Source organism: Otolemur garnettii, unplaced genomic scaffold (genome assembly GCF_000181295.1).
Source record: "Otolemur garnettii isolate 467f Iridium unplaced genomic scaffold, OtoGar3 scaffold00123, whole genome shotgun sequence".
Taxonomy (NCBI): Eukaryota; Metazoa; Chordata; class Mammalia; order Primates; family Galagidae; genus Otolemur; species Otolemur garnettii.
Window position 1 is genome coordinate 1356478 of NW_003852518.1, and position 16620 is coordinate 1373097.

At 36.1% G+C, this 16620-nt stretch overlaps 1 protein-coding gene across 1 annotated transcript in view; it reads right to left on the reverse strand.

Annotated features, from left to right (window-relative positions):
* The window catches only part of SPATA48 (spermatogenesis associated 48), a 72128-nt gene that overhangs the window by 29870 nt on the left and 25638 nt on the right, over positions 1-16620 (reverse strand). Inside the window, exons 3-4 of the mRNA XM_003797758.1 lie at positions 5138-5214; positions 1084-1222 (exon numbers count right to left, since the gene is read on the reverse strand). Of these exons, the coding sequence (XP_003797806.1) occupies positions 1084-1222; positions 5138-5214 (216 nt within the window). The remainder of the gene's footprint in view (positions 1-1083; positions 1223-5137; positions 5215-16620) is intronic.

The following is a 16620-nucleotide window of genomic DNA, read 5'->3' on the forward strand; positions in this document are numbered from 1 at the left end:
AAGAACTTTGTCATAAGAAGTAGTTCAGGGGCTTATCTTAACCAGACTTCTATGCAGTGAGATACAGCACAAAAAGCATGAGGGTATCAGTGGAAGTAGAAGGTGTTTTCTAAGCACAGAGCAGAGACATCTAATCTAGTGTCAGGAGGTAAAAAATGAGGGCCTCAGTGAGACCTGAAGAAGGCCTGGGACTTTACCTGCATAAATAGAAAGAGTGAGGAAGGCAGTGGGACACGCTTAAACCACAGAACCTGGGAAAGAGCACGGCTCACTGAACACTGAAAAGAAGTTCAGCAGAGATAGGATGGTACTATGTGGGGCTGCTGTTTGGGTGTGGAGTGAAACTGCAGGAAGAGGAGAGTGGGGGAGGCATGAGGCTAAGGAGGGGTTTCTGGACAAATAATAGATACTTAAGTACATGTAATCTCAAGGAATATCAATTTTACTTTAGGAAAAAGGATGAGTTTAATGAGTGAAGTACTGAGAACAGACCAACACTTGAGGAAAAGTATTCTGGCTGTGGTATAGATATATTATTAACTCAGGTGATGAATTCATTTTGGTATTTAGAAAGGAAAAGAATGGACATCACCACAACTATGTGCTTTGTTTTATCACATAGTAAGAGATGTATCAGATAGCACTCCACCACTCACAGATCTGTTCATTTTGTCATGGAAGGTTCTCCTCAGGGAGAACTTCCATGAAGAACTTTGATCTGTACCTTCTTTACAAGAAGTATCCTCAGCATGGGTGATCCTGTGAAATTATTTTTTTCCCAGTCTTTTTTTATGATTTAGTCATCATTTTGCAGTTTCAAAAATAAACTCAGGCATTACAAATGGCTTTCTAGAAAATGGTAGCCTTTCAGTAATACATCAAAGTTCTCAGTACTGTTGAAGTTAAACTATTTGCAGTCATCAGTTACTTGTACGATGATGGAATTTCCCATTTCATAGAGATAACATTTACTTCATTCTTTAAATAATTCTTAACAAGAAAATAAGTGTTATTTTGGCCTAAAGTATGAGTTCCTTTCAATAACAGTAAGAAATACAGCATTGCTTGGAGGTGTTCGCTAACCTGAGTTATCGCTGGTTTCCCTTCATATCTTTTCAGTGTGAAGCATTGTGAGATGAGATCGGCAGCTTTTTCTAAAGTTGTCTCTTCTGGATCAAGTTTTGGTGGAAGCATCTTATCCCAAGGAACACTTTCATAAGATCTATGAAATTATCATAGGTATAAAAATTGGCAAAATTCATGACAATATCATATACTGTGAAAAGCAGAATTTTGAGATGACCCAAATTACTCATTTCTGAAGAATCAGCAACATTCCTAGAATTCCACACTAGTGCAGCCAAATCGTACCCATCTTGTTAAATGCCATCATTATTGTATATATAAAGATGTGGAGCTAGAGGTACAATTTCATATTTAGAATTTGGAAGTTGCTGATCTTTATGACACACATACATTACAGACACAGTGAAATCAATGCTACTTTGATACTGAATGAAAAACAAACAACAGCCCTCATTTCAAAGACTGTATTCTGATAAGATAGATGGACCCTGAATTCTGCTCCTGGCATATCCAAAGTTGGTGCTAACACTGATATTCCCATTGTGTGGGGAGGCATAGCCTTCCAGAACACCTATTATTAGTCAAAAGCCAGTTTGCAAAGAATTACCAGTTTCCTCGTTCCATCAACAAATATTTATTCAGTCATGAGTATATTTCCAGCCCCCACTTATTGCTTATGATAAAAGAGTGAATAAGGACAGAAGTGAAAATTCTATTTACCACATAAGAATGTTGTGAAGATTAATGAATATAATCCTGGCAATGCTAAATGGCTTACTGATAGGCCCACAGCATTTTCAGAATGTGTGTGTGTACTTTGAACTCCTTCATTTTGAAATTACTATGTCATAAGGATGCTAAACCTAATAAAATACTTTTAATTAAATGTTGTATTTTTTGACATAGTATCTGGTTAACATTGTACTTAAAAATTTAGTCTATAAGTTGAATCAAAGCTTGAAAGATAAATCCCTCGGTGAGCCTCTGATAGATTTCATTAATATTTTAGGGAATTTTCCATGGAGGCTTTAAAAGTCTTTTCCTAAGAAAACTTTTATATCTTTTAGAGGAAGCTACTGAATACTATATATGATACTGTGTTTTATTTTTAAAACTTTACTATTCTGAGTAAAGTTTTATCACTTTCATCATGATACATAATTATTACTTTATTAAATAAGCTATTTCTGAAATGACTACTGGAAGGTTTTTAAATAAAAACCAACATATGAATACAGTAGGAAATAAACCCAAAAGCCAGAGGGGAATTTAGGGGCTATTTAGTTATAATCCTTCATTTTGAAGATGAAAAATATAATGAGATCAGAAGTATTGGAAGATTCCGATGTCCTGTGCTCAGCAAGTAGACATGGGTGGGACCTTCCCTTTTCTCATATTGTCCTAAGACTCTGAAATCCAATTTCATATCAAACTTTTTATATTTTCGTAAAACTCTGGGATAGTAGATATTCCTGCGTGTATTTCATGAAGCCTGTTGGCAGCTTTCAAAACAGGAGAGGAAGGGGGAGAGGGCAGACATGCAGGGCTTTGCGGTCCCCACGTTTTACTTCTTTTTCTTTCTTTCTTTTTTCTTTTTATTAAATGATAGCTGTATACATTAATGCAAACATGGGGTACAGTGTAGTGTTTTCACATACATTTTGAAATACTTTCATCAAGCTGGTTCACATAAATTTCATGTCATTTGCATAGTCATTGTGTCAAAACATTTATATTTTAGTTCTAGAAAAGTTCACTTGTACCCTTGTTAGACAGCAATATAGGTGATCTTTCCAGTCACCCTCCCACCACCCAGGCGCCCTTCTCCCCTCCCCTTCCCTTCCCCCTCCTCATATTCTTGGGCTAGAATTAAGTTGTATCTTTCATTTGAGAGCTATAAATTAGTTTCATAAAAGGGCTCTGTACATTGGATACTTTTTCTTCCATTCCTGTGATACTTTGCTAAGAAGAACATTTTCCAGTTCCATTCATGTAAACATGAAGGAGGTAAAGTCTTCGTTTTTCTTTAGGGCTACATAGTATTCCAAGGTGTACATATACCACAGTTTATTGATCCATTCATGGATTGATGGGCACTTGGGCTTCTTCCATGACCTGGCAATTATGAATTGGGCTGCAATAAACATTCTGATACAAACATCTTTATTGTAAAACTACTTTGAGATATCACCTAACTCCAGTAAGATTAGCCCATATCACAAAATCCCAAAACCAGAGTTGCTGGTGTGGATGTGGAGAAAAGGGAATACTTCTACATTGCTGGTGGGAATGCAATTTAATACGTTCCTTTTGGAAAGACGTCTGGAGAACACTTAGAGAACTAAAAATAGACCTGCCATTCGATCCTACAATTCCACTATTAGGTATGTTTTACTTCTTATTCTCTTTGCTGCTTCTCTCTTCCCTGCCATCCATTTCTCTGTATCATCACACGCATTTGAACTTCCACTCCGTCGCTCTGCTGAGTGCTAGATCCACCAGTCAGTCTGACCACCAGTTCTCAGCCCTGTCTTACTTGGCCCATCTGCTGCATGTGAAACTGTTCGTCACTCCCTTCCTCTTAATTGGGCCTCCAGGCACTTGATTCTCTTCCTTCTCCTCCCACAGTGGTGGCGGTTCCTTTCTGGTCACCTTTTTTTTTTTTTTTTTAAATGTACTGGTGTCAGGACCCAGTGTCTTCTGCACTCTCTTACCGTACTTCTCCCTCAGTGTTCCCACCCTGTCATGGCTCTGCATAGCTTTCTGTAGGCTATGATACATAGGTTAATTTTTCTAGCCCAGCCTCTGTCCCAAACTCCAAATACATACATCACACTGCCGGTTGGCCATATCCACTTGCATGTCTAAGGAACATCTTCATATTTGACTTATCCATAACTGACTTCTCCCCCGCCTTGGTCTTGTCAAGTAAACGCACTGTCAGTCCACCCAGCTGCATATACCAAAGCCTTAGAATCATCTGTGACATCTCTTTCTTTCAGAGTCATGACCTCCAATCTGGAAGTTGTGCTGGCTCTACATTTGACATGTACCCAGAAATCAGACATGGCTCACATCTTCCTGTCCCACAGCCCTCCTCCAAGCTACCATCAGCTCTGTCCTAGATCACAGCAACAACCTTTTAACTAGTCTCCCAGCTTCCCCCCAGACATGGTCTACTCTGTACTCAGCTGCCACCATGATTGCTTTGGTCTACAAGTCTGGTCTCCCTACCTCTCTGCCTCACATCACTCAGTGTAACAGTCCTGTAGCTGTGATTGCTTAAAGCACCCTGCAGGATCTGGTTCCTAGCCCTTCTCTGACTTCTTCTGCAACTCCTTCCTCCTCTTATCTTCCAGGCACCCTGGCTTCCTGTTCTTCTTCAACCCCTTAAGTGCATTTCCTGATGTGCAGTCATCTCCCTACAATAGGGTCACTCCAAATATCTGGACAGCTACTCTCCTGCCCCTCTGAGTTTCCGCTCACATCTCATCACTCAAGTGGGTCTCACCTTCCTGTTTATTACTGAACTCTCCTACCTCATGCACCTGGCACTCCTGATCTTGGCCTGTACGACCTTCTCTTTTTCTTTTTTCCAAAGACTTCTCTATCATCTAAGATACGGTCTACTCATAACCTGTGCACTTTCTTATGTTTCTTCCTTATTCTCTGTTTTCCTTTAGAATGAGAGCCCCTGAGAGCAGAGACCTTTGTCAGCCTTAGTCACTGAAGTGTCTCACAGCCTAGGATGAGAACCTCATACTAGGTACTCAACATGTTTGCTGACAGAGTCAATCAATTCTCCTTCTTGAAGCTTTCTCTGTCATTGCTTTCTAGGACACCGCACTCTTATGTCCTGTCACTCTCTGGAAGTTTCGTTTCTGATTTGGTTTTATTCTAGTCAGCATAGGTGCTCTTTAACACTCTTCCTTGACATGTTTATTTTGGCAATCAACATGACCAAGTAAATGATTGTTCTTGACGTCCTATGAATTACTCATAGTATGTAGGATATATTTTAAAATCAAAATTCTACTGGGAAAATGCTTACTTTTGTGTAGAGGACTTGTAAAACGACTTCTTTGCATTGTATGACTTGTTTGGTTGAACAAGTGGTTCACCATCATCCTAGAAGGCATGAATAATAAGTTCTCAGAGACTGAGTAAATAAGAGGAGGTTATGTTGCTTTCTATGCACCATGGTTTCATCTTTGCTCTTCATTTTTCTGCTTTCAAGAATTTGGTTTTACCAGATTTAAAGTTTCCCTACTTTTTCTCTTTTGTTTTAGAAGTTTATATTCTGTTTACATCATCATAATTATTAAACTAAAATTTGCAAAATGTATGTTAAGGTTAATGGAAAGTGAGATTTTTATGAGAAATGTCTTGAATTTTAAATATTTACGAATAATTTCTTTTAGCACCATAAAATTAAAGCATTAAAAAGAGCCTTGTTTGTTTTGTCTTCTAATAACACAAGGAGAGTAGTTCTGAAATATTTCCATTGCCCTATCTTCTATCTTACTTTATCAAAATTAATTATTATTATTGTTATTACTATTTTTAATGGTAAAAACATTATTTTTAATGGTATTATTATTATTACTATTTTTAATGGTAAAAATCTAAATCTATTCATTTAGATTTTCCATGATATTTTACCAATGTTTTCTACACTTGATCTTAGCCAAAAGGAAAGCAATACCCATCTTTTCTTACTTTTGCTTCTTTTGCAGGTTTGTCTTTTGCCACCCCCCACCCACACCCCCAGGTTCTTGGTTTCATTTTCTTTTTGTGGAATTTCAATTTTCAGTAATAATTTCAAGAATGTGAATTTTTCTACTTCTAATTTTTAACTCACCTTAACTTTTGAATGCTCTTCTGAGTTTAGAATTCTGGTTCAACAGGTATGATTCTTCAGTAACAAACATATCTCATTGACTTACAGATTGTGTTCTTGACTTTAAAAATATAATGAGTTTAAATTGTTTGCAGGTATTCTGGTTTCCCACCTCTGGTTATATTTAGGATGTTAACTTTGTCTTGTTTTTTTCTATCAATTCAACATAATTTAGGGAGAGGATATATTTTTGTTCACCTAGCTTAGGATGTCTTATGCTTCTTCAATCTGAGAATTCACAACTTTTATCAAGTGGATAGTTCTTTATATTTATCATTTAGTTATCAATGAAATATCTTTATTCTGGTTTTTATTGGAATTCCTATCAGCAGAAAATTGTTGGGCTTTCTCATTCTTTCCTCCATGTCTCTTAACGTATGCATTGCTTCATCTCTAACTTTCATATATACCTTTCACTCTATCACTTTCAACTTCCTTACTGATAAAACTTCTTTACTGATACATAATAGATTTACATATTTTGGAGGTACATATGATAATTTGATACGTTTATATAATGTATGAACTTAGATCAAATCGGGATAACTAGGATATCCATCACCTCAAATATTTATCTTTTTCCTTATGGTAGAAACATTTGAATTATTCTCTTTTAGCTATTTTGAAATGTACAACAGATAACTATTAACTCACTTTACTGATCTATTGAATATGAGGTCTTATTTCTTCTATCTAACCATATATTTGTACCCATTAATCAACCTCTTCCCCCTCCACCCCAACCTTCCTGGCTGCTGGTAATCATTAATCTAATCTCTGTCTTCATGAGATCTACTTTTTCAGCTCCCATATATGTGTATGAGTGAGAACATGCCATGTTTTTCTTTATGCCTAGCTTATTTCACTTAACTTAATAATCTCCAGTTCCATCTATGTTGCTGCAAAGGACAGGATTTCACTCACTTTGATGGCTGAATAATATTCCAGTGTGGATACATACCACGTTTTCTTTAGCCATTCATCCACTGATGGGCACTTAGGTTGATTCCATATATTTGCTATTGTGAATAGTGCTGCAATAAATATGGGACTGAAGAATCTCTTCAATATATTGATTTCCTTTCTTTTGAATACACACCAGTAGTGGAATTGCTGGCACAGATGGTAGTTCTATTTTTAGATTTTGAAGAGCTTCTGTTCTGTTTTCCATAGTGGCTGTACTAATTTACATTCCTACCAACAGTGTTCCCCTTTCTCTACGTCCTATCTAGCATTCGTTATTCCCTGTCTTTTTAATAAAAGCCATATTAAATGTGTTGAGATAAGATACCATTGTGGGTTTTTAAAAAAATCTTTAAATCTGTGTGTGTATGTTTTTTTAATTGTTGAGGATTCATTATGGGTACAGACAACCAGGTTACACTGATTGCATTTGTTAGGTAAAGTCCTACCTCCAAGACTGTTGCTGCGAGGGTATCACAGAGAAGCAGTGTTGCAGAGAATAAGACCCACAATTGAAATTGTATGCAAATAAAGGGAACCACCACTCTGTCATGGCATGTGGCAAGCTTCTTTATTTTCTCCTGGCTTAAATAGCCAGCTCTGCACGTGCACACTGGTAATAAAGACATCAATGACTTCACTGATATTCATTACAATCCATAATCCATCTCATGACTAAACATCTTATGAATATCTTGTGACCAGATCCTGCCTGGCCCAGAGCCTAGCAATCTACAGATTAACTGATACTACTTTATCTAACATAATCCTCCTAAAAATACATGACTTAATGGAGAACATGTTGTTAGCCATTACTTCTTTGTTCTTATCTGATGAAGCCTGAGGCTCTGGGGGAGAAAGGTAGATTGAATACCTGCCCTAATGGCCTCACCATCTGGAGGCAGTTACTTTAATCTTTAAGCAAGGCATAGTCAGGAAATTCGTAAGACATACAGAAACTTGTTTGCAAGCCTCTGCTCCCATGTAAGGCCTTAAGTCAGGGGTTTTTTAATGCCTGAAACCAACCCAGCCATATGGAATTCTGCCTCAGTTTCTCACAAGTATACCTGCACAAAGTCTTTGCACTGCTCTCTCTAAGACAGCTTTTTTGGCCAGAGGCATATAGGCCTTTTGCCTATACAAGAGGTATGTCACACACTGTGATCCCCCCCCACCCCCCTCTCTCCTTCCTTCTTTCTGTGCTCCCCATCTCCCATGTGCCCCTGTGTATCAGATCTTTAATTGTCCTCCTATCAGACTTGAATACACAGGATTCTTGCTTCTCTATTCTTGTGATGCTTTACTAAGAATAATGTGTTCCACTTTCATCCAGGTTAATACAAAAATGGAAAGTCTTCATCTTTTTTAGTGGTGGGATAGTAGTCCATGGTATACATAGACCACAGCTTAAAATTCATTCCTGGGTTGGAGGGCATTTAGGCTGTTTCCACATTTTGGCAATTGTAGATTGAGCAGCAATAAACAGTCTAGTGCATGTGTCCTTATGGTAAAAGGATTCTTTTTCCTCTGGGTAGATGCCCAGTAATGGGATTGCAGGATCAAATGGGAGGTCTACTATGAGTTCTCTGAGGATTCTCATATTCCTTCCAAAACGGTTGTATTAGTTTGCAGTCCCACCAGCACTATAAAGTGTTCCGTTATCTCGACATCCATGCCAGTATCTGCAGTTTTGAGATTTTGTGATGTGGGCCATTCTCATGGGGTTAGATGATATCTCAGGGTAGTTTTGATTTGCCTTTCTCTAATGATTAGAAACAATGAGCATTTTTTCATATGTTAGCCACATATATCTGTCTTCTTTATAGAAGGTTCTACCATCTCTCTTGCCCAGTGACCTAAGGGATTGTTGGCTCTTTTTATCTTAATTAATTTGAGTTCACTGTAGATCCTAGTTATCAAGCTTTTATCTGATTCAAAATATGCAAATATCCTTTCCCATTGTGTAAGTTGTCTATTTGCTTTGTTTGTTGTCTCCTTAGCTGTAAAGTTTTTTAGTTTAATTAAGTCCCGTCCCATTTGTTTTAATTGTTATTACAATGCCATGGAAGTCTTCATAAAATCTTTCCCCAGATGGATAACTTCAAGTGTTTTCCCCATAGTTTCTTTGAGGATTTTTTATTGTTTCATGCCTTAGATTTAGATCTTTTATACATCTTGAATCAATTTTAGTGAGTGGAGAAGACGTGTGTCCAATTTTAGTCTTTTACATGTGATTATCCAGTTCTCCTAGCATCATTTATTGAATAAGGATTTTCCCCAAGTGTATGTTCTTATTTGGTTTATCAAAGATTAAGTGGCTGTAAGATGTTAGTTTCATTTCATGGTTTTCTATTCAGTTCCAGATGTCCATCTCTCTTTTTTTGTGCCAATACCATGATGTCTTGATCACTATGGCCTTGTAGTGTAACCCAACATCTGGTAGGCTGATGCCCCTGGCTTTGTTTTTATTACTAAGAATTGCCTTGGCCTTGTGTAAGGTGTTTTTTTCTGGTTCCATATAAAACATACTATTTTTTTCCAGTCTGCAAAATATGATGTTGGTATTTTAATGGGGATTGCATTGAATATGTAGATTGCTTTGGGAAATAGAGACATTTTAACTATGTTGATACTTCCCAGCCTTGATCATGGTATGTTCCCCTATTTGTTAATATATTTTGCTATTTCTTTTCTTAGGGTTTCATATTTTCTTTATTGAGGTCCTTTAACTTTTTTGTTAGGTATATTCCTAGATATTCCATTTTCTTTGAAGGTACTGTGAAGGGAATTATGTTCATTAGCTTCTCATCTTGGTTGTTATTGGCATATAGAAAGGCTACTGATTTGTTGACATTGATTTTATACCCTGAGACTTTATTTTTTCATCACTTCCAGCAGCCTTGGGGTAGAGTCTTTGGGCTTCTCTAAGAGGGAGATTTGACTTCCTCTTCCCCCATTCAGATGCCCTATATTTCCTTCTCTTGCCTGACTGTATTAACTAGAACTTCTAGCACTATGTTGAATACTAGTGGTGATACAGGACAGCCTTGTCTGGTTCTAGTTCTAAGTGTAAAAGCTTTCAGTTTTACTCCATTCGGTATAATATTAGCTGTTTGTCATAGATGACTTCAAACAGTTGAAGAAATGTGCCACCTATGCCTATTTTCTTCAGAGTTCTAATTAAAAAAGTATGCTGAATTTTATCAAATGCTTTTTATACATATATTGAGAGGATCATATGATCTTTGTTTTTGCTTCTTTTGATATGACAAATTATGTTTATGGACTTGTATATGTTAAACCAGCCTTGTATCCCTGAGAAGAAACCTACTTGATCATGATGAATGATGTTTTTCAATGTGTAGCTGTAATCTATTGGCTAGGATTTTATTCAGAATTTTTGTACCTATATTCATTAGTGAAATTGGTCTGAAATTCTCCTTTTTAGTTAGGTCATTTCCTGGTTTTGGTATCAGGGTAATGTTCACTTCATAGAATGTATTGGGGAAGATTCCTTCATTCTCAATTTTTTGAAATAATTTCTGCAGTATTGATGTAAGCTCTTCTTTGAAAGTTTGATAGAATTCTGGTATGAAGCCATCTGGACCAGGGCTTTTTTTTTGTTGGGAGATTTTTTATTGTTTCTTTGAACTCAGTTCTTGAAATACGTCTGTTCAAGAGATCTATTTTTTTCATGATTAAGTCTAGGGAGAGGGTGTGATTCCAGGTATTGATCCATTTCCTCCACATTGTCAAATTTCTGGGTATAGAGTTTCTTTTTTTGTTGTTTGTTTTTTAGACAGAGTCTCACTATGTTGCCCTCAGTGGAGTGCATGGTGTCACAGCTTCACAGAAACCTCAAACCCTTGGGCTTAAGTGATTCTCTTGGTTCAGCTTGGGAATATAGGTGCCTGCCACAACACCTGGCTATTTTTTGTTGCATTTGTCATTGTTTAGCAGGCCTGGGTTGGTTTTGAACCCACCTGTCTCAGTGTAGGTGGCTAGCACCCTAACCACTGAGCTACAGGTGCTGAACATAGAGTTTCTTATAGTACTCAGATATGGTCTCTTGTATTTTTGTGACTGTGTTGTTATTTCTCCTTTATTGTTTCTGATTGAGGTTATTAGAGATTTTACTTTTCTGTTTCAGTTAATCTGGCCAAAGGTTTATTGATTTTATTTATTTTTTGAAAAAAACAATTTTTTATGTCATTAATTTTCTGAATGATTCTTTTGTTTTCAATTTAATTCATCTCTGATTTAATTTTGTTTATTTCTTTTCTTCTGCTAGGGTTGAGGTAGATTTTTCTTCTTTTTTCAACTCCATATGACAGTTCATGAGTTTGTTGATGTGCTCTCTTTTATTTTTTTGAATGTAGGCATCTAATGCAATACATTTCCCTGTTAAGACTGCTTTTGCTAAATCCCACAGGTTTTGGCAACTTGTGTCTTCATTGTTGTTATGTATGGGGAATTTAATGATTTCCTCTTCTATGTCTTCATGAACCCAGCTATCATTAAACATAAGATTATTTAATTTCCAAGTCTTCATGTGGGGATGAACATTTTTGTTGGAGCTGAGTTCCACCTCTATTGTCTTGTGTTCTGAGAAGATAGAAGGTATAATTTCTATTCTTTTAATTTTGCTGAGGTTTGATTTTTATCTTAGGATGTGGTCAATTTTGGAGTATATACCATGGGCTGACAAGAAAAATGTATATTCTTTAGCTTTGAGATTGTGCATTCTCTATACGTCTATTAGTGCCATTTTTTTCTAGGATCACAATTAAGCCCTTTGCATCTTTGTTTAGTTTCTGTTTACAGGATCTTTTCAGTTATGTCACAAGGGTGTTAAAGTCCTCAACTATTATGGTGTTAAAGGATATCACTCAAACCCATCAAGGTCTGTTTCATACATCTGGGAGCATTTAAGTTGGGTGCATAAGTATTTAAAATTGAGATGTCTTCTTGTTACATTGTTACTTTGACTAGTATAAAGTGTCCATCTTTGTCTTTCTTAACTTTAGTGTATTTAAATATGCTTGTATATGAAAATTAGATTACAACCCCTCATTTCTTCTGATTTCCATTTGCTTAAAGTACTGTTCCAAGCCTTGTCCTTCAAAGCTAGATGTGTATCCTGAAGACAACATATGAGGCTTGTGCTTTTTCTTTTTTTTAATCACAGCCAGTCTGTGCCTTTCAGTGGTGAGTTCAGTCCTTTGATATTTATTAAGAGAATTGATAATTGAGAGAATTGATGGTGGAGTTCTGTTCATCTTATTTTGTGAAAGTCTATTGTGTAGTTTTATCCACTGGGCCATTGTAGAAACTACATTTTTACCTTTAAACTTTAGGGTGTTTACATTGTTAGAGGTCCATTGTGGTGGTCAGTGCTGAGAAGAGGTCTATGTATTTCCTGAAAAGCTGGTCTTGTTGTGGTGAATTTCTTCAGTGCTTGTACATCTGCAGAAGATTTGATTTCTCCATTAATTCTGAAGCTCAGTTTAGCAGGATAGAGAATTCTGGGGTGATAATTATTTCGTTTAAGAATGTTGAAAGTGGATTATTATGCTCTTCTGGCTTGGAAGGTTTCAATTGAAAAGTCTGCTGTAATCCTAATGGCTCTGCCTCTACAGGTCAGTTGGCACTTACTCCTGGCTGCTTGTAGAATCTTTTTCTTTCATTTTGACTTTGGACAGGTTAATTACAATGTGTCTTGGAGAGGCTCTGTTTGAATTGAGAAAATCCAGGGTTTGATAACTACCTGGAAGGAGTGTTTTAGGGTCTTTAGTAAAACTTGGGAAGTTTTCTTTTGTCGTAGTCACCAATGGGGCTTCTGTTCCTTTGGGGCAATCTTCTTTCCCTTCAGGAATCCCTATTATATATTTGAATGCTTCATGGAGCCTCATAGTGCCTTCTCTAAGTGCCTGTTCTGCATTCTCTCTTTTCTTTTCTACCTCTTCAACTACCAGGGTTAACTCAAACACTTTACTAGCTCTGAGGTTCTTTCTTCTCCATGGTCTAAACTATTTTTTATACTTTCCACTGTATCTTTACATTCCCTGTTTGTCTCCTTCATTTCCTTAAGCTCTACCATATCCTTTCTGTATTCAACATATCTCTTCTCTGATTTTTGTTTCTATCTTTCCATTTTCTCACCCATTCCTTTCATTGTCTTTATCATCTATATTTTAAATTCCCTTTCTGTCAAGTCCATTAATTCTTTATAGGCAGAGTCTTCTGATGTAGCTGTCTCATGGTCCCTTGGGAGAATTTCTCCATTTTGGTTTTTTATGTTGCCTGAATTTTTCTGTTGATTCCTCCTCATGTGTTCTTTCTTCTTGTTCACCTCCTTGTCCTCCTTTTTCCTTCTCAGTGGCTCCTTTGTTTCAAACAGAAGTCCTTTTTCTTGATGACAGTATGTTGTAATATGTTGCCAGGACACCAGGTGGCACTGTGGTTTTCTTAGGAGACAGAGAGCACAGCCAGCAACCTCTGTGGTCCTTACTCCAAACATAGTTGCCTTCAGTGACCTCCTGATTGTTTCATCAGCATTCAGACCCTTCTTGGTTGGGATTTTAAAGCTCATAAGAATCCTTCAGAAGCAGGTCTCATGTACCCTCTAACTCCAGTTCCTATGGGGTGTGGGAGTCCCTCAGCCTTTCCTGAGAGTGGATTTTTGATCCTGGCAGGTAGCATTAAGACAACCATGCTTTAGGCCCATGCAAGACCTTTTCATGACCTTCCTGCAATGGTAGCCCTCTGGCCCACAAGATCTTCTCAGCATTGCTGCCTCATCAGCCACTAAATCTATGGCAAGTCCACTTCAACTGGCATTCAAATATGGTTGCTGTCTACTATTTGAGTTCACCCACTCTTCTGAGCTTTCCACTCAAAGTGCAGCTTCCCCCAACAACTGAAAACTCTGGAAAGGCTTTCTCCTGTGGACAGCCAGCTGATCCCAGCCATTCCCAGTCACTTGCTTAATTCATCATATTTCCACCACTCAGGATCATACACTGTATCCATCTCACTACCTCTTCACTGTGCTCACTGAGCTATGAATCTGGGTAAGGTCCCCACACCAGGTATGACTGGGTTCTCTCTTTTCCCCCAGTCATTCTAGGAGAGCTCAGCTGAACAATCCTTCTGATCTGCCGTCTTGCTCAGCTCCATAATTGTGGTTTTGATTTTCATTTTCTGATTATTAGTGATGTTGAGCATTTTTTCATATACCTGTCTTACCTGTCTGCCTTTTGTATATCTTCTTTTGATATTTTTTCCAATCTTTTGCTCATCTTTTGATATTTACTTGTTTCAGCTCCTTATATATTCTGCTTATTAATCTCTTGTCAGCTGGATAACTTTCAAATATTGTCCTTCATTTAATGTGTTGTTGCTTCACTTTGTTGTTTTCTTGCTGTTTGTTTTCTTTCCTGTTTATGTACATTAGTTTTTAGCTTGGTATAATCCTATTTGTCTATTTTTGTTTCTGTTGTTCTTTTGAGCTTTGTCCAGAAAAAGGAGCTGGATTATTTTCCCAATGTTTTCTTTTAGTAGTTTAATAGCTTCAGGTCTTAGACTTAAGCCTTTAATCATTTTTAGTTTTATTTTCTTATATGTCTAGAGATAAGAGATGGAGTTTCATTCTTTTGGTTATGATAATCCAGTTTTCCCAGCACCATGTATTGAAGAGGTTGTTTTTTCCTCATTGTGTACTCTTGGTGCCTTTGTCAAAAATGAGTTGACTGTAAACATGTGGCTTTATATTAGGGTTCTCCAATCTCTTCCATTGGTCTATGTATTCTTCTGCTAGTACCATGCTGATTGTAGTATATTTTGAAGTCAGTTAATGTGATGCCTCTAGCTGTACTCTTTTTGCTCAGGATTGCTTTGACTATCTGGGATCTTTTGTAATTCAATATATATTTCAGGATTTTTAAAAAAAATTCTCTGAAGAATCAGCTTTTCTATTTATTATTTCCTTTTTACTTGTCTTATTCATTATATTTCATGAAGTCTCACCAAAGCTACATCTAGTAAAAGTTTTCTCCTTTATTCTGTTAGTGTGTTGAATTACATTGATTGATATATGAATATTAAGTGAATGTTTGCATTCAGAAATAAGCTTCAAAAGCTATGTCATCTTTTATAAATTATTGGTTTTGATTTGCTAATTTTTAAAGGATTTTTGTGTCTCTGCACGTGAGGAATATTGGTCTAAAATTTTCTCTCTTTGTAAAAAATCTTTTTCTGGATTTTTTAAATCACTTTAAGTTAGACTCCTGAAATTATTTGAGAAGTGATTTTTATTACCTGAAATAACCTGTATAAAATTTTGTGATTTCTTCCTAGAATGCTTGAAGAAAATTCTTCAGTGAATCCATCTAGGCCTGGAATTTTCATTGTGGTAAGGTTTTTTATTAAAGAAATAAATTTTTTAAATATAGATAAGCATGTATATATTTTATTTCATATACTGTTAATATTGGGAAGGAAGTTGTATTTTTAAAGGATTTTATTTATTTCATCTAAGATGCCAATTAATTGGCATATAGAAGTTTGTCATATTCTCTTATTTTTCATTTAGGATCTGCAGTAATAATCCTTCTTTAATTTCTTATATTAGTAATATCTATTCACTTTTCTTAATCGGACTAACAAGAGGTCCATCACTCTAAAGTTAAGAAAGTCTTACATTAAAAAAAAGAAAGAAGGAAGGAAAGTCTTACATATCTGGGATAAGCCAAACTTTATAGAGTATTAACTTTTTGCTATATTGCTAGATCCAAAATATATGTATGTCTTTAGTTTTTACGATCTTTCATTATTAATTTCTAGTTTAATTCACTTATTATCAGAGAATATTTTTGTATATTTTAAAATTTTTCATTTTATTTTATTTGTTTTATGTCCCAGAATACAACACATCTTCTGTGTAGACTTGCAAAGAATTCATATCCTGACATTGGGACATATATTGAGTAGGTCAAGTTAGTGGATAATGTCTTCATAGCTTGTACATCCTATTTTTCCCCTGTGTACCTTTTATATCAATTGCAGAGAACAGAATTTTGAAATCTCCAATAACAACAGTGGATGTGCATTTCAGTTCTATTAGTTTTTGCTTTATGCTTTTTGAGTTCTTTCAATAGGTGCCTGTTGCCATTTTATGAATTGACTGCTTTATTATTATGAAATATCTATCTTAGTCCCTGGTAAAATTTCTTCTTCTAAAATATACTTTGTCTGAATTATTACAAGTACTTCTGCTTTCTTTGATTTGTTCTCACATGGATATTCTCACATCTTAAACTTTTCTTTATATTTCACAAGGGTTTCGTGTAGTCAGCATATAATTGGGTCTTGATATTTGTTAACCCAACATAAAAATGTATGACTTTTAGTTTATTTATATTAAGTTATATTTACAATAGCAATGGACATAATGTAGCTTAAATTTGCTTTCTATTGGTTTTATCTGTTCATATTTTCATTTGTGATACTTTCTTTGATTAATTAAGGATTTTTTTAAAAGAAATTTATCTTCAGGGTGGTGCCTGTGGCTCAAAAGGGTAGGTGCCACCCCCATATGCCAGAGGTAGCTGGTTCAAACCCAGCCCCGGCCAAAAAAAAAAAAAAAAAAAAAAAAAAAAAAAAAAAAAAAA